At 30.4% G+C, this 19175-nt stretch overlaps 1 protein-coding gene across 3 annotated transcripts in view; it reads left to right on the top strand.

Moving 5' to 3' along the window:
• The first annotated feature begins 2840 nt into the window (after positions 1-2840).
• Taz (tafazzin, phospholipid-lysophospholipid transacylase) overlaps positions 2841-19175 on the top strand; it is a 29831-nt gene continuing 13496 nt past the window's right edge. For all 3 annotated transcript variants that reach the window (XM_016049499.5, XM_087152164.1, XM_087152165.1), the window contains exons 1-5: positions 2841-3652; positions 9350-9478; positions 14699-14956; positions 16758-16820; positions 16899-16951. In XM_016049499.5, coding sequence (XP_015904985.1) covers positions 3511-3652; positions 9350-9478; positions 14699-14956; positions 16758-16820; positions 16899-16951 — 645 coding nt within the window. In that variant the 5' untranslated portion in view covers positions 2841-3510. The remainder of the gene's footprint in view (positions 3653-9349; positions 9479-14698; positions 14957-16757; positions 16821-16898; positions 16952-19175) is intronic.

The following is a 19175-nucleotide window of genomic DNA, read 5'->3' as shown; positions in this document are numbered from 1 at the left end:
ATTTTGATACAAGCTTTAAATAAAAAAATTTACATAATTTCTTTTAATTTTCAAACAGGTTCATGAAATGAATTTTTTTTTAATGGACAACGTATCTGATTAGTAATAATTCAACAGTAACGCAGAGAATTTTTAAATTATAATATGGGAAAAGAACACAAAAAAATTGTAGGCTAATAATAGTGAATGAAGAATGAAAAATAAATAAAAAATAGAATTATGTATATTTATGTAGTAGTTTGTGGAGCATAAGAGGAAATAACGACGATAATTTAGTAATCAAACTAACATTTAATGGAAAAAAAGGAAATAAATTTAACAGTGACATGATTAGTGAGAGCTGCCTTCGCGCAGTATCGCCGAATCGGATGTGAATGTGAAATTACATTGTTCTATGGAAAAAGTTAAGAGTTAATTGTCAATTCGGGAGTTTTCCCGTCTGGATTCGTTTAGTGCCTTTCAACGACGAAGCGGATGATGAAATTCTCTGAAGTATTACATGATGATGACGGTTGATGTAATCTGCTCAAATATTACACCATGTCGCTGAAACTCCACATATATATTTAAAAAAAAATGATATTTTTTCATAATTTTAGAGTAGGGGCATTCAAAATCACGCAAGCAAGAGAAATCTCTATGTCTAAGAAGAAACAAAGACACGGGGCACGCAAGTCGTTAATACAAATTGATTGTACAATAAAAGCTGGATATTACGAGTACGGCATTATGAGAAGTCCAATATTACTACACATTTTCATGTCCACTTAAAGGTAGCAAAACTGCATGCTTATAACGAAATTAAAAATTACTCGCTTCTGAAACTAGATAGATGAAAACAAAAATTAAGAAAAGTTTCAAAAAAATTATTATTAAAATTACATTAAAATAAGGTTAATAAGGATTCCTATGTCATTCCTTATTTACTAGGAGTACGTTTTCGGTGTGTAAGATCCCAAGTTCAAGTCTGTGGATTGTGAGGACATTTTATAAAGTTTTAATATTAATGAAAAAATATTTCAAGCTATCCGTGATATACAGGGTGTCTATAAAAGAACTCCGGGGTTTTAAAAATTCATATCTCACTAACTATAAAAGATAGCAAAATTTAGTCGATTTCTCTGAAAAGAGTAGCTCAAAAAGTTTTACTCATACCAATTGGGAATGTTTGTATCAACTGTTGGCGACGCTGCAGGGCGTTGACCTTGAAATGACGTCGCGAAATTTGAAATGATGGCGACTCCGCAACAAAAGGCTCAATGTGTTATTTGGCTCATAGAAACGAAGTCTTTAGTTACCGTACAAAGTGCAGAGAAAATTCGTGATGTTCAACTTCTCAGGGAACGAATAGTCAATTGTGTGGCAACTGTCACCCCAGACATGCTCGCCAGGACATGGAAAGAGGTAGAATACCGTTTAGACGTCTGCCGTGCCACTAACGGGGCTCATATAGAACTTTACTAAGTGTTAAAAAGCTTGAAAATGTAAGCTTTTCAGTCATGTATAAAACATGTATGTATGTTTTTTATTTCATTAAAATATTTTGCCTCAAAACCCCGGAGTTCTTTTATAGACACCCTGTATTTTAATGCCATTTGATCAGCACTACTTTTTTTCTAATTTGTTGTAGTTGCAGCTCATTTACGTGACACTAGAGCTGCACAATGGGCTATTGACGTCTGGAACATATAATGGGACTGGGAAACATCCTTGAGGATGATCCGAAGACTTGCTATAACAATTTTAATAGTGGATGGCGCCCCCACTTCAGTAGCCCGACGACCTGCACGTGAAGCCGAGCGCTTTACGATAGAACAATTTAACGAGGATCAATACCGCTGACCCTCTGTCCCTACGCAGACTGATCCAAGTGGTCACCCATCCGCACACTGACCATAGCCAGTGATGCTTGACTTCCGTGATCTGCTGGGAACCGTGTCTTAACGATCAGTCCACTGCGGGAATCTTCTTTTTTCTCTTACGAAAATTCCGAATGGATGTGAGGGGAGTTTAATCTTAGACTATGCCAACCTTCATCTATCAAAAGGTACCTCGTGGTAGAATCAAGTTAACATCTCTTATATACTAGTGAATAGGTATTTAATATTTATAGTGGTAGTTACGCCACATTACTCCCCTTCCAGAATTTTATCTGTGATAGAATTCGATGAACAGATACCACTAGTTGATTAATGCTGTTTATTTATTAACTTCAATTTTTTGCTCATTATATTTTTTTTTCTTCCAAGCATTTCGCTCGTTATTATTTTTTTTATAGCTTTTTTTCGCTATTTTTTCCCATCATTTTTTTCTAGCTTTTCGCTATTATTATTTTTTTTCCCTAGCATTTCGCTCATTATTATTTATTTACCGGGAGACTTTATTTACACTTCACCGGATTTCTTTCTTTCTTTTTTTTTTTCTTTGAGCAGTATATATATATATATATATATTTTTTTTTTTTAAAGCAAACCAACTGTTTAATGTGGATTCATCCATCAATATTGACAATTTCTTATCACGTCAGCAGGTCACCAATGAGGGGATTTAATCTTAGACTATGCCAACCTTCATCTATCAAAAGGTACCTCGTGGTAGAATCAAGTTAACATCTGTTATATACTAGTGAATTGGTATTGAATATTTATAGTGGTAGTTACGCCACAGATGCTTTTTTTGTTTAATGATAGAACTAAAAAAAAAGATCATTAGTTAAAATAAATTTTTTTAAATATTTTCTTAAATTTATTATTATTTGTTAAATTTCAGCCCTGCAGTGGAATGATTGCAAAGAAACGGTTCCAGAAGAACACCTAAGTCAAGCATCACTAGATGCGGTCAGTAAGCGGGTGGGTGGCCACTTCGACCAGTCAACGTAAGGATTGAAGGTGCGCGATATCGGTCCTCGTTAAACCATTCTACCGTAAAGTGCTCGACTTCTCGAGGTAGTCGGGCTACCAAAGCGGTGGAGCTATTCCCGCTACAGAGAATCAAAATAGCGAGTGGATTATTCTCGGGGATGTTTCCTAAACCGTCGCGTCTTGCAGTGGACTGATCGTTAAGACACAGTTGCCAGCAGATCACCGAAGTCAAGCATCACTAGATGCAGTCAGGTGACCACTTTGACCAGTCAACGTAGGGATTGAGCGTGCTCGGTATCGTGTGCACGTGGTCGGGGGGTGCCATCCCATCTGCAGAGGATCGAAATTGCGATTCCATGTCTTCGGATCATTCTCAGGGATGTTTTCCAGATCAGGATGTTCAGGGATGTTCAAGCACTTCACAGTGACTCAGAAGCAAACTAGATTATAGCTTACATAGTTTGCAGTTTGACTTAAGAAGCCGATGATATCTCAACTCCGCTCAATAAAATTTCTGCTCATTCGTAAATATTTTTGTTAATTTTTTTTTTATTTAATGTTGGTCGTCGTGTTTTGGAGAGTGATTATGACGGAGAGATGATGAGAGATTAATTATTCAAACTTAGGGTAAAAATTATGCTAGAATTCAATGGATAATATGCCGAATGGTGATCAAATTGTGTTAAGATGGCCTTTCCCACCATCCAACAAAATACAAAATTGTTCTCTATGGCAATTGGGAAGTGCTCTAGTGATGCCCGCAGTGGGAATACTCAGCAAGATTATGGCTGGTGATTAACATTTTTATGTCTAATGATGCATTGCAATTTTATTTAAATAAATGTGTTACAATTAATTTGGTTTCTTTCCTCTGAAATTTACTGATCTCTCTATTTTACTTTTCAAATTTCTGTTTGTAATTACCCGTTCCTTAAGAAACAAGTATTATAACTATTCTACATGAACATACCCTGAAAATTTATTAAAGATATAGTTACTATTTTTGTTTGTAATGTCTATGCCCATTCCTAAAGTATGAAAATGTAACTAATCTACTCATATCGTGATCTGTGGCAGAATAATCGCCAAGTCTTGGAAACTTCGGGGCAGTGACCCGCGAGAAACTTTCAGAACTTTTCCTCATGAACATATCCTTATAATATTTGATATGATGTTATGTTTTATAATATAAGTATCATACTTTTAATTAGGTTGTGTCAAACTGATATTGCATATTTTATTTATGCATAGAATGAAGGTACAATTACAGTAGAGTATTCTAATCTCATCCTTTTTTTTTATTTTGTAAAAATCTTTCAGTTCTTGTTTAAATACTGAAGCTACATATTATTTAATCTATTTTAGTGAGATAAATGGAAATGATATTTTGTTAAAATTTTTGTATCGTGATCTATGCCAAAATAATTAGTAAGTATTGAACTTCTGGCTAGTAACCCGCAAGACATTTTTTAAAAAATTGCATAAGAGGGCCAACACAAAGGTGAGATATTTCCGTATCGTGATCTGTCGCACCACTTACAATCGCTAAGGTGCCAAATAGGTTTTAAACTTTCAATTTCTTTTTTTTAAAAGGAACAAATATGTAGATTTTTGCCTAGGGGTGCCTACAAGCTATATCTTTAGAGTTGGTCCCTTTCTGTGCTGTTTTTTTATTTGTGTTTCTTGTGGGCTACTTCCCCTAAGTTGCGAAGACTTGGCGATTATTCTGCAACTGATCAATCTTCCCCACAAAGGGTATAACTCGTTGTCACCATGCCAAGCCATTGCATTCAGGGATCTGTCTAGGCCAAATTTACTACCGTTTAGCGGTACTTTCACGAATTCAACTTTAGGAAAAACGGTCGTTTCAAAAAAATTTTTTTCTTAAAATTTTATTTTTGTATCCTGTAAAAAAGGATAAATACATATTTTTGCCATATTTTTCGTGTTGATTTTTGAATATAATTTTTGATTTTCACAAATTATGCCTAAATTTTCACTAATTATGTCTAAATTTCCACAAAATAGTACCTCTCAGAAAAACCTAGACAGACCTCTGGCATTACCCCTTGCCAAACCTCTGCAAGTTGTTGTATGTTTTTTTAATAAAAAATTAAGAGTTTTTAATGCATTTGGCGACTGATTGTGTGACACATCTCGATGTGGAAATATCCTGGATAGTTATCCCTACAGCTATCACAAATTCTAATAATTATTTAAAATTTTATTTTTACTAGACTAGGTAGCTTTAGTTAGCTAAATTTGGTTTGGGCTTTTATAATATAACTTATTTAAGTTTCATGTCCCATAAGCATTTGCAGAATAGTTGCTTATGTGAAATGAAACAATTGTGAATTCTTTTAAGGCCAAGGATTTAAAGGGTCCGAAATATGTTACTATACTGCATTTTAATACTTTTTATTGAAGTGGAACAGGGTTCAAAACTTTATTAAATATATTACTAATTTTCACTAAATAATCTTAATTTTTTTATTATTTATGTATTTTTATAATGTTATTTTATTACAAAACAGTTTCAGGAAAATCCTCTTAATACTAACAAATTTAAAGTTAATTTTGCTTATGTTCTACATTAGAAGGCAGTTCTACTAAATTGAGACAATTTGTCGTGAAATTAGCTATCTATTTATAATGCTTCATTTCTATTTTTAAACTGCAATTATGATATTGTATTTCCTTAAAGTTGTTTTTAGGAATAGAGGTAGTTAAAAAGAAAATTACTTGTGATAATACCTGATAATGATAATTCAGTATGGAATTTTAAATTGTTTAAAGTAGTTTGATGTATAATTATAAATAATTCATAAATCTGCTCTTATATATTAAAGAAAATAAATTTATGTTTAAAATTGTTTTTTAATAAATAAAGAGTAAATTATTGAGGCTACCTAAATAAAAACTTAGGTAACTTTAGATAATTTAAAAATTATTGATCAAAAATTATCTTTTATTAGTTTTGATTGCATCTTTCCTTTCCAAAGTGTGGTGAATTGCATTCCAGTGAAAAAATTTTTGCATTGCAACTCTGTTAATAGTTTCTATTTTCTTCACACTTGTGAACTTTTCTTTTGTTAAATATGTTTGCATCATTTTTATTTTTGTTACCTTAAACAAGGGTAGAAATTAAAAAAAATTTTGTCACTGGTTTATGAACCAGTGACTAAAAATTATTGCTAGTCTGTACATATTTTTATTAGTCTGTCTTTCAAAATGTCTCTATTAGTTTTTTTGCTGTTAATAAGGTAAATTTAAATGAAGAATTGCCATACAAAGAATGTGTAATATTCACAATTTTGATGAAGTATGTTATTTTTTGTGTGACAGAAACTGAAACTGTGGTCTAAGTCAAATTTTGGTGGTGCCTGTTCAACAAACCACTATTAATTTTGAGCATTTTCCTATACAACCAATGAAATTATTATCTATGACTATAGGAATTAAATAGGTTATTGGTTAACAAGAGAGAAATGTTTTTAAAATATGCACCAATTGTAAGGTTGCTTAGGCATTGCCTTGTTAACTTGTACAAAGTTTCTTAGAGGTTTATGAACTTTATCTAGTTTACGCAGACCATTTCAGGGATGCAAGTACAGTTGCTTAATTTATTTTGAGTTTGGACTTTTTTTTTTTTAATTTATTTTAAAAAGACAGAATAAAGATGTGTGTTGGTGATTTATTTTTATACATTTATTTTTATACATTTATTTTTTATTTGTTACTCCTAATTAGTAAATTTTTGTTTTACTTAAATTTTTAAGTCAATAGGTATATTAGAAATTAATGATTTTCTCAGAAAAAGATCAAGTAAAATAGTAAAAAGCAATATTACACATAACTTTTTTTAAAACAGTTATTTAATTAGATTTATTACATAATTTGCATCTGAAAAAAAAATATAGAATTAAAAATTTAGAATTTTATTAGAAAAAAAATGCAGGTTAAATAAATTAAAAAATTTAGAGACATACAAATCTAGGGTTACAATTATTTATTATTCCCTAGTAACCTCAAACATTAATATAGGCAAGACTAGTTAAAAAAAAAAAAAATAGCTCACCAAATTCAATAGTAGTTATAATGTTTTGGTGATCTGGAGACCTGACTTTGTTTATTTAAATTATTTTTTTAAGTATCTGTTTATCAGTTTTTTTTAGCAATATTGGTTAAAAATTATGAAGAGAAAAAATAACTAAAAAATGGTTAAGTTATTAACTAATTTCAGAACAATGTAGTTGAATTAAAAATGTTGTTTAAAGAATTATTAAAGATGAATAGAAATATTTTTGTTTTTTTTTCACCCTGATAAAAAAAAATTAATAAAATTTAACTGTGAAACAAAAAAAAAATCTTTTAGTTAAAAACATGTAGAATAATGTAGAAATACAGAATGTATTGAAAAAATTATAAAAATTAGGCTGTAAAGTATCTTGACTTAAAAGGAAAAAAAAAAAAAAAGAAAAAAAAAACATGAATAATTTGGAATGATTCTTAGAGGAAGTAAAATTGTGTATTAAACATTGTGATAATTCTATATAAAGCAAGTTTGCCTATTTGTTATTTTCCTTATCAGTTGTTGGATTAAAATCTAAATTTATTTGTGACAGTCTGGCTCATCATACTTAAAAATAATCAAATGTGATAAGATTATCATTTTTACATCTTACATCATACATCTTGTAATCTCTCTTATGCCATCATCAAATCAAGCATCATCTCTCATGAGTGTTACTTGCAAAATGACATAATATTTTTATTTTATGAAGTTTTTATCCTTTATTTTATTTTAAGGTCATTATTCAATAAATAATGTAATTTTAACATTTTTTTTTCTAAAGGATTTTATATTAAGTAAATTAGTTTTTATGTATTTATTAAAAATTTTGTTTTGAGTTTTTTTAAATTTTTTTGTTTATCTATAAATTTTTTAAAGCTTTCATGAATTTGTTAATTACCTTGACAAGCTTTCCTGCTAAACAGGTTGTTTTCCAAGAACAGGAGAGATGTATTAGAGAAAAACTTGTATATATTTTGCACAGGGGTAGAATATAATATCATTTAAATCCACATTACATATTTTTTTTAAGTTTCATTCGATTGTTTTATTTTTTGGTTAATGACATTTTTTAATTTTTTTTTTTTGCAATCAACAAAATGTTTTATTTCATAATTGGAGACATGAATTAATGACCTCGTATTAAATTTTATTATTGTCAACAATGAGTATTCTTTTTTAATTTCTTAATTTTCATTTGTTTGTTTTAGATGAAATAAAAAATGTTTTTAAAATCTAAATAAAATGTAATTAGGCAACAAGAAGATTATTAATTGTTTAATTTTGTTGGATAAAATCCAAAAAACAACCCATGACATGAGGCACAGTCTTTTCATTAAGCAAAAAATGTTTTATTTTATAAATAGTATTATGTAAAGAAAATAATAATCATTGATTTATCGGTGCAACTCAAGTTAAGGCCCAACTAAATCCGTGTCCTCTTGCAGCATTACCTTATTCTTGTTGTTGCATATAAAGCACTCTGGAGCTGCAGCTCTATATTTTCTCATGCTCAAAGGCTCCAGCAATTAATTTTATTGTACCTATTGTACTTCCTACAGACATTCAAGAGGCCCGCCACATTTAAAATCATTGCTTATTACCCAAGTTGTTTGAGAAAAACTATTCTCACATTAAAATACATTTAAAATGAATTTAATATGAAGAAGAATTTATTAAATTGAGTTCTTTTTTTTTTTAAGAATGAACAAGTAACTCAACTATGAATTAAATTCGTATTTTCTGTTTGTGCTGATTATGTTATGAATATTTGCATTGATGATTGTGTTATTTTTTTTCTAATGTTCCTATTAATGAAATAATTTCAAATTAAAATCTGAAACACAAAAGCACCCAAGAGTATATAATGAAATTTCAGAAGCCGGAGCTTTAGTTTAGCTGGAATATCGAAAAGAAGTTGGAATATTGAAAATGTTTTGACTTCAGGTTCCTGATTGATAGTCAATGAAAAATTATTATTGAAAAATTTTATATATTTGTCAGTTTTATTTTGCAAACAAATAATAAACTTCTTTTATTAATTGAAATTTAAAATAATTTTAAATTATATTTTTTTGTAAGTGTCGACTTGGAGGAAGTTGTATAAATGTATGGCACATGTTTTATTTTGTGCTCTGATGAGCTGCATAATCATTGTTTTCAAAATATAAAGGTGGCTTATGTGAGGAAAGTGAGATATCAATCTTGCTAAGGCAGTAATTTTGCTCATATTAATTGTTGTCTTCAAAACAGATTTGTTGAATGGGAAGAACATTTTCGGTAATCTATAATGGCTTGATATGGTGTATGTTAGCTGATGTGTAATTAAAATAGATATCTCATTCAATATGTTGAATCTGTATAAAATTTAAATTTTTAATATTTTTTCTTCTTAATGTTTTATGTTATTTTCCAGAGTGGTTGAATACAGTTAATGTACATAACAGAGATATTTTGATAGATGCTTTAGATAATAGACCTAAAGGAACTCCACTTATCACTGTAGCTAATCATCACTCCTGTCTTGATGATCCTATGCTATGGGGTAAGTATCGATTGTTTTTCCCTTTTAATTTTTTTTCAGATTTACTGTGTGTTATGTAGACCTGTCAGCTCTCAGGCTTATCTGTTCAATCTTAGGCCAACTAAATATATTTTCAGGAATTTTCTAAGTAACAGTATGAATAGGAGTACCCGAACACACAGCATACAGCCCTAAAATTCTCTCTCCAATTATGCCATTTTGTAGTACGAGTGTGTTTAGTTATTGTTAATTCTTTTCTAGAAACTTTTTCTTTAATGAAGGGGAATAAAAATGTTTGATAAACCTAACAGCTGAGTGTGTATGGAAAATTTCTCTTTTAAGGGTAGTATTTTAATTCATGCTTAAATAGCTGAAAATAAAATAGTTTCGAAATTTTTTCATTCTTTTAATGGGATTGATACAAAATAATTCAAACTTAATTGCAGGAAAAGTATTGCCTGTTGTTGTTGGCCAAGCTAATGTTGGTGGTATTGAGAATTCCTTAAAGCAATAACTAAAATCAAAATTTAATTTTGTTTTCCCTTGTCAAAAAAAAAAAAAAAAAAAAAAAAAAAAATGGAGAGAGCTAGGAAATTAAACAAAAAAGTTTCAGAAAAAAATTTGATCTAAAGTTTTTAAAAAAATGCTATAACAATCACTCAGTCTGAGTCATTAATTTTTAGGTGTAAAAGAATGACTTAATTTTTATTGTTTTGCTTATTGTGCATTAATTAATTTTATGAAAAGCCCGAGACTTGTGGTCACCAGAAGTCTCAGGCATTTTGAGTTTCATTAAAAATATATAATTATTTTATTAAATTATTTTATTAATTTGAACACTGATTTAGATGAACAATGTTTATATTTCTTTACATGTCATTTTATGTAAAATTTAATTATGTTTCTCTGATTCGTGATTGACCTATTGAATATACTTTGACGAATAACAAATATACTTTGGGGTCACACTGTTAAAATATATGGCCATATAATAAATATAGACCTTCATTTTAAAGTCTAATTCATTTTTATAATTTTGTGTTTAGTTTCTCATACATATTTTCTTAAATTGTATCATATTTTATGTAGAGGGGTTATACTGTTTAAACCAACATAGTGTCCATTCTTGTTTACAGATCTGAGTGAAACTAAGACATTATGTGAGGCAAATTTCGATCAAGAGATAATGCTTTTCATATGTGAGAAAGGAGGTTAATTCATTTTTAAGTGGTTGAAAAATCAATAAGCTATTACTGTAAAATTATTCAGCACTTTGCCAATAGAAAAGAAAGAATTGAAAAAGATGATTACTATATTCATGGAAAAATGTTGTTGTTGTTGTTTCTAATCCCCAAGAGGTCCATCCCAATTAGACCAATTCCATAAGTCCAAAAATGTCCAGGAAGTCTAAAAACAGATGAGGTTTTGAGAAAACCTCGTCGATCTTAAAATCGATACAGTTTAGAATACGCTCGGGCGAAGCCTGAGCAGTCCTACATTTAGTGCAAAGTCCAAATGTCTTTTGCCCCTGAACATACGAGAGACACCTCAAGTGACCACTTGCAAAGCGAGATAAACAAGTCTGCTGGCTTCTAGGTCCCTCAAAAAACAAGGCACTTCCAGGTCGTTTTCTGAAATACCAACTATGCGGAGGAGGAACCCTCCAGAGGTCCATAAACATTTTTTTGCACTCTGAAAAGATCTCGTTGAAAGTGGAAGGTAGATCTGGCTGTAGAGGTTCCAAAGAAGCATCTTTAGCCAGTGAGTCCGCCATCTCGTTACCTTTGATTCCAACGTGTGATGGAATCCATTGCAAGTGTACTCCAAAGTCCGCAGAGAGCCTGAAGAGCATCCCCAAAATTGAAGCCGCAGCCCTGTCTCCAACATTCCTCCAATTGCTAAGGTGTTGGATTGAAGATTTGCTATCCGTCAGTGTCCATATATGCTTAAAGTCAGGCTCAGCAATATTCTCAACATGTCTTAGGCCATTTTCAATCGCAATAAGCTCAGATCTGAAAACTGAGCAAAATTCAGAATTTCTAATTTTGAGACTCAATGTGTACGTGGGTGTTTTAATAAAAACCCCACTACCTGAATGACCTTCGTCGCTCTTGCTGCCATCTGTGTATAGTTGTAAAGCATCTGATGGTATTTGGCTAATAGTTTCAAGAGCCATTTGTTTCATAAATTCTGGGTTGTCTTTACTTTTATAGGCCGGGTACAACAGCTCCGTATGGAAATGGATACCTGAAAAATCAGTAACAGGGCTAAAACGTGACCTCAAGGAGTGAGGCTCAATTCGGCCGGGATATTGCAAGTCTACAAGATGAATTGAAACAGCCAAAGAGAAGGGACTGTTTCTCTTCAGTCTATGGTTATTTTTCCAATTTTTGAGATAGTAAGAGGTTCTGTTCTGGTCACCAAAACTGATGAGCTTATTGTAGTATTTCTTGAGACTGGAGTTCCTTCTCATGTATAACGGTTGGAGGTCAGATTCAAACAGAACAATTTTATCTGGACAGCTACGCCTCAAACCTGTAATAATTTTTGCAGCACTAATTTGGACTCTTTCCAATCTATTCAGGTTTGTCTCTGAAGCACAGGAATAAATAGGTGCCCCATATTCCAGTATGGGTCTAATAAGTGCAGTGTATGTTAATTTCAAAGTTGTAGCATCTGCTCCCCAGTCTTGCCCAGAAATATATTTTAGGATATTTAACCTCTTTCTACACCTCGATTCCAGCAGTTCGATGTGCTTATTGCCAAGAATCTCCTGGTCCATAATAAAACCCAAATATTTTGCATTCTTTTCGTAAGGCAAATTTTGTCCGTTAAAACAAATAGTAGGTTTATAATTGTATATGTGCCTATTGGTAGTATAAAAACTAACAACAGATTTAGATGAGTTAAAAACCAGTTTGTGTTTTTGAGCAAAGTCACTCACATCTTTTAGAGTGAGGTTGATATTGTCTTCAATAGTCTTAATGTCAGCGCCAGAGTGCCAGAGGACGACATCATCGGCGAAAATACCAACATTACATCTCTTAGATATCACCCCTTCGATGCCAGCAAAAAATAGGCAAAAGAGCAGAGGCCCCAAGACGGAACCCTGGGGGACTCCCTGGCTGAGTCTAAAATTTCTTGAGAGGGTCTGATTAAATTTAACTCTGATGGTTCTGGCCCTTAAATAATCAGAAATCCAAGGGAGAGCTTTACCTCTAATTCTAAAGTCATCAAAAAGCTTGATTATTAGTTTATTTCGCCACACTCGGTCAAAAGCCTTTGTTAAATCCAAGAATGCAGCCACAGTATGATTAGTGGGCCGCATGTTCTGAGCGTCTCTTACACTCTGGCAAAAATATAAGATTTGGTCAATCGTACTATGGCCTTTTCTAAAACCGTACTGCTCTTTTGGGAGCAAGTCGTTTGTTTCGAGATAAAAAATAAGCCTATTTAATACCATTTTCTCCATTATTTTACACGGGATGCTAGTCAAGGAGATGGGACGATAACTCTCAGGAGATCCAGCATCTTTGTCCATCTTCCTTATTGGGATGACAATCGCCTTTTTCCAGTCAAGTGGTATACAAGTGGTATGGAAAAATAGATATTGTATAGCTGAGAGTAAAATCGATTCAGAATTTTTTCATTCTTTTGATGAGATTGATACAAAATATTGTAAACTTAGTTGCAAGAAAAGTATTGCCTATAGTCACTAATCTTAAAGGGTAAAAGAATGATTTAATTTTTATTGTTTTGCTTGTTCTGAATTAACATTATTAAAAGCGAGACTTGTGGTCACCAAAAGTCTCGGGCTTTTTGAATTTCTGAAGTTTTTGTTGACTAACCATTCTTGTAGTGTTCATTCTTGTTGACAGATGTAAATGAAACTAGGATATTATATGAGCCCAATTTCGACCAATGGATGGTGTTTTTCATCTGTGAGAAAGAAGGTTAATTCATTTTGGAGAGGTTGGAAAAGCAACAAGCCATTACTGCAAAGTAATTCAGCATCTTTCTAATACAGAAGAAAGAAAGATGACTACTGATGGTGATTAATAGAAGATTTATAGAAAGATGAATATTGTATTGGTCTGTTATAACTATCCCAACTAATGGATAATAATTTTGTCTTTAAACCCAAACCAAAAGACCCAGGAAATTCTTGGATCAAGCATTGGGACAAACTAGCCTTTGTAGAGGACTTTTTGATAGAACTAGACACATTTGTGCTACATAGATTCTTACCCATGATCCTACTACCACTAAGAATATTTTACATCCGCCAGGTGATATATTCAAGATGGGGGCAAAATCTGAATCGACCTGTTATTGCTATGATTCATAACTGGATTTTTACATTAAATAAACAGTGTTCTATCCCTTGATCTACTGCAGCTTCTAAACATGTGTTTGACAAAAATAGAATTCATGTTGTAATTACATAAAGCTTTGTGTACTCGATTTGCGTTTTTTGTTCTTAAGGATTGCCCTTATCAGTATACAATCAAGTTTTATCGACAACCATCAACCCAAATAGACTCTGTTGATCTAAGCTCAGTAATTTAAATTTTAACCACCTTGTATTCTGACTTAGATAAAAATATTAACTTTCTGCAAACACGAAATAAAACTTTCTATGAATAGTTTATTGACTCTAGTAGTTAGTTTTAATCCTTTCATTACCATCTAATTTTGACAAAATTTGTTCAAAATCTCTTTTTAAATTGTTTTATTTATTTATTTATTTAAAAAAAAAAAAAGAACCCATGTGGATTATGGATATATAGATTATTATATATAGATTATTATACATGTATATCTATATAGATTATTATACATGTATAGTTTATGAATACATAAATATGAACTGAATCATTAATTTACTTTGTTTTTCTTTATGCTTGTTTTTTTTTGTATTTTTTGCATATATAAATGTTGACTTAAAAACATTTCAATGCAAACATTTAGTAAATACATTTATAAATGTCACTTTTCAATTATTCTGCATTTAAATAATATTGTTAAACATTATTTAAGTGTTGTCTATGCTTAAATAATCTAATAAACACCTTAGTTTCTTAATTTTTTTTTCCAGTGATGAGTTTTACTAAGAAATTTTCTGCAATGGTGACAAAATTTCTTCGAACGACATTGTAACATTTGTGTATATTATACATGTATGCTTGTATTAAACTCTTTTTTTTTTCTCTTCACAATTTCATCCTTTTTAATATATAGGTATGTTAGATTGGAGACACATCCTGAATCATAGAATTATGAGATGGACTGCAGCTGCTCATGACATCTGTTTCACAAACGATTGGCATTCACGGTTTTTCGCTTTGGGAAAAACTTTTCCCGTTATTCGAGGAGCTGGAGTCTATCAAAAGGGAATGGATTTTTGTTTAGAACAATTAAATGCTGGTGCTTGGGTTCACTTTTTTCCAGAAGGGAAGGTTAATATGGCAAAAAATGAATTCATTCGCTTAAAATGGGGTAAGTATTTTAGAATGGATAGTAAACTTATAAGTCCAAAATAAAAATGATAAAAAGTAATGGAAATTTTGCAGTTATTTATTACTAGCCATAATCATTTATAACTTACAAATCTGTTCCAGTAACAAGTTTATGAAAATTCTGTATTTATTGCTATCCAAAATCGTTCATAATTTTCAAATCTCTCGCTGCAATAAGTTTATGAAAATTCTGCAGTTAATTATTACTACCCATAATCACTTATAACTTTCAAGTCTGTTCCAGTAACAAGTTTATGAAAATTCTGTATTTATTGCTATCCAAAATCATTCATAATTTTCAAATCTGTCGCAGCAATAAGTTTATGAAAATTCTGCAGTTAATTATTACTACCCATAATCACTTATAACTTTCAAGTCTGTTCCAGTAACAAGTTTATGAAAATTCTGTATTTATTGCTATCCAAAATCATTCATAATTTTCAAATCTGTCGCAGCAATAAGTTTATGAAAATTCTGCAGTTAATTATTACTACCCATAATCATTTATAACTTTCAAATCTATAGCAATAACACGTCTATGAAAGAATTGTAATGTAATTTGATTCTTCACAAATCAATCTAGGTAAGCTTGACACAGTACCTTCTTATGTATTTAATTTAAAACACAGTGTAAAATAATACTTAGATGAAATGAGGGAACAAAGCATGCTCATTGCAATCTGCTGCATTTTCAGGAGTTGGCGAATGTAAGCAAGAATAAAGCAGAGCCCCTCTTGTGCAATAAAAGAAACTCACAGATAATCCTTAAATGGTTTCATAAAGTGTCACAGTAGAATAGAATGTTTATGAATGTATGCCAATTTAAATTTGGGGGGGGGGACATTATAACTATCAGTCTCTTGCATGAAATGTCTTATCATTAAAATTTTAGAAAGTTTTGAACTAAATTATAGCTGTAAGTGTTAATAAATTAACACACATACATTAATAATAAAACACACATTATTATAAATAATTATTACCATCTCATTATTTATAAATAGTCTTTTTGATCTGTTATAAAATTATCAGGGGAGAAGTATGCTGGTATGCAGATGATGCAGTATGAGGATATGCAGATAATAATTTTTTTTTTGTTGATAAAATCTGAATTTTTTGAAATTATTCTGAAGTTTTTTAATTGCTGAAAATTTTCTAATTATTGCAAATGTTTTTTTTTAACTTAAATTTTTTTTTAATTGTTTAAAAAGATAAAAGGTCTGTACGCAATATCATTTCTCACTGCTGTGACAGGCAAACTTATGTAACTTGTCACAAATTCATCTAAGAAAAACCTCACTTTATATTGGCTATAAAGAACTAAACGTAGTACTTGCATATCCCATCAACTTTTTTCACCAACACTAAGCCGTTTTGGTATCTTCCAAGTTTATTTTTTCATAGAAATTGATTATTAAGAAACAGAAAAAATGCAAAGATAACTTAATGCGTGCAATAAATGGAAAAATATTTAAATTTGAACTACTTTTAAATTTATTTTAAGATTTGACAAAAATGATCACTTGGATAATACATAAGTACCTTATATAGTTTTCGCATTGTTATTATTTTTTCTATAAAAAACTGCACATAAAATGTTAGAATTTTTGACCGATCCACCGCTGAAAAATTTTGCACTATAGCACTGAAAATCAATAATGTTGAGCATATCCTATTTAATTTTATTCTTCAGGAATTTAAGTTGGCACTTCATTGCATTTTCAAAGATATTTAAGATATGATATCTTGTATGTTTGACTTTTTTTATTCTATTGTTTTAGGAATAGGACGTTTGATTTCTGAATGTAAAATATGTCCCATTGTTATTCCATTTTGGCATTTAGGTAAATATTTTTTTAGTTATGCCTGTGTTTTTTTATTATTTTACTTCCTTTAATATTAAAGCTGCATTGATTTTTCAGGCATGGATAGTGTTCTACCTAATGTGGAACCTTATCGACCAAAGTTTGGAAAGGTATTTACTATTACTTCTTAAAAAGTAAAAAATTGTAGTGTGCATATTAACACAAGAAAATATAAACTATCTTTTCTATATTGGCAATTTTTTTGAAAATTAGATCAACCACTGCTCTGTTGGTCTGTATTTTTGAAGATTTCGCACAAATAGAGTTGATAGTATTGAATCTCTTGATCAAAATATATTGTAATTCTTTTTTACCATTTAGTCAGAAATTCTAATTTCAATTATTTCATTTAAAAAGAAAACTAGTGTTCTATTATTAAAAAGCATTTAATGAATAAGTGTTGCATATTTTTCCTTTCAGCCAGTTTTTAAATTCATTCTCAGATCTATTAATTCATGTAATATATTTATTACCGTAAAGTTTATAATTTAAGCATAAAAATTCATCTGGGTTGCAGTTTTGAAAAAGTACTTAAAGATGCTTATTTTCGTTTTTGCATTTTTTAAAATCCCTTTTAGGTGCTTTTTTCATTGAAAGTTTTTACAAAGTGCTTAATTTCCCCTTTTCCAAAATGAGATTTTTTTTTCTTTACCATGTTGATTTTCGCCTCCAATCATACAAAAAGAGTGGTTTTCATATTGTTCCTTTCAACATTTTCCCAATTTATTCAACCACAATCTGTTTTGGCATACGTTATGAGAGCACTAATCATTTTACATGTTGGATGAAATACTTGCAGATCCACATGCGCTTACACTATGACGGATTCCATTGGAAGGATTTTTTCACTCTCATGTGCAAGAGATTCTTTATTCCAGGCTTCATTTTCTGCACTTTGAAATCCAATTAAAAAATTTCTCGTATATTTTCTGATTATAGGGACCAACTAAACATTGCCGAAATTTTTACCTTAATAACAAAATTAAATTTTATTTTGTTAATTTCATTGCTGGTGAAGCATCGTCTTCGTCACTGGCAAGCCAATGGCCTTCTTGTGCTTTTTTATATATAGTTCAGTACCAGAATCTTAGAACTTGACATGGGAATCAATCATTAATTGCGTATTTCAAGTGGACCCAGAGCAGTCAACAATCACAAAGCTTCATCACCTTAAAACTTCCATCTTCCTTCTATTCATTAAATTGAATTTAAAAAAAAGGAATTTATTGAAATTTTCGATCATCAAATTTTTTATTTGAGATAGGGTCTATTAATTGTATAAAATTTTTAAACTTCTTATTTTACTTATTTATAATTTTTAGTGCTTATAATTTAATGTTTATAAAATTATAATTGCTTATAATTTTGAAACTGAAAGGCAAATCCCTTAAAATAAAAAAAATTAAAGCATTTTTTTTTAATTTGTTGTTTCTTCTGATGACTTAACATTATTAGATCAGATGTAACATGTTTTTAGAAACTCATAAAATATATATATATGCTTAAGCTAATTTAAAAAAGTGACTCAACTAATTCACAACAAAAATGATGCTGTTGATTACAGCCAACAGCTGCAATTAAGCTTATGATAACAAATCCCAGAAGCATAAGTCTAAGCTAAATAAACATATAGTTTCCGATGACTCTTCAAAAATACTTAATAGGTAACATTGCATCTACTTACCATCTAGGTTGATTTTGCTTATACAAGATACTGAATCAAAAATGTATAATTATTAGGGAATGCGCAATTAACTCATAAGTAAAACTTGCTTTTGATTCAAAGCAAAGGTGAATAATGTTATATTTTAAATAATTGAAAAGATACAGCCTCTGCCTGCAGTTTAAAATGTAATAAAGCATTATGATTGGTTGCAGAATGCATTGGCTATTCACTCTTCTATTGTGATCAAATAAACAAAAAAGCTTTTAACAGTATTTTAGGATTGGAAATTAGAATTATGTCTTGCACACATTGTACAAACTGTTGGATCTTAGTACAAACAGTTTTGGTGCTAAAAGGGATAAACTCAGGCACATAAACTATTCTTTTTATTGTAAATAATTTTATGTGCTTAGCATATTGTGTGTCGGTCAATAGACATAGTTCCCTGAGCAACAGGAAACACAAATATATGATGTAACTTACTTTATTCTGCTATTTTGTTAAGATATTGCAATTTCACCAAAAGGCTAGTATTCAATCTATCAATTACCCTGGGCAGCCATTAAAAGTAACTCTTCTTAAAGGTTTAAACTTTTTAACCTATTTAAGCTGAATTTTTTTAAAGTCCTAAAATACCTATTTTTTTAATGAAACAAAATAATAATTGT

The sequence above is a fragment of the Parasteatoda tepidariorum genome, chromosome 9 (genome assembly GCF_982258835.1).
Source record: "Parasteatoda tepidariorum strain Cologne lab strain chromosome 9, Ptep-v5.0, whole genome shotgun sequence".
NCBI classification, from domain to species: domain Eukaryota; kingdom Metazoa; phylum Arthropoda; class Arachnida; order Araneae; family Theridiidae; genus Parasteatoda; species Parasteatoda tepidariorum.
This window is presented reverse-complemented; position numbering and strand designations above follow the sequence as displayed.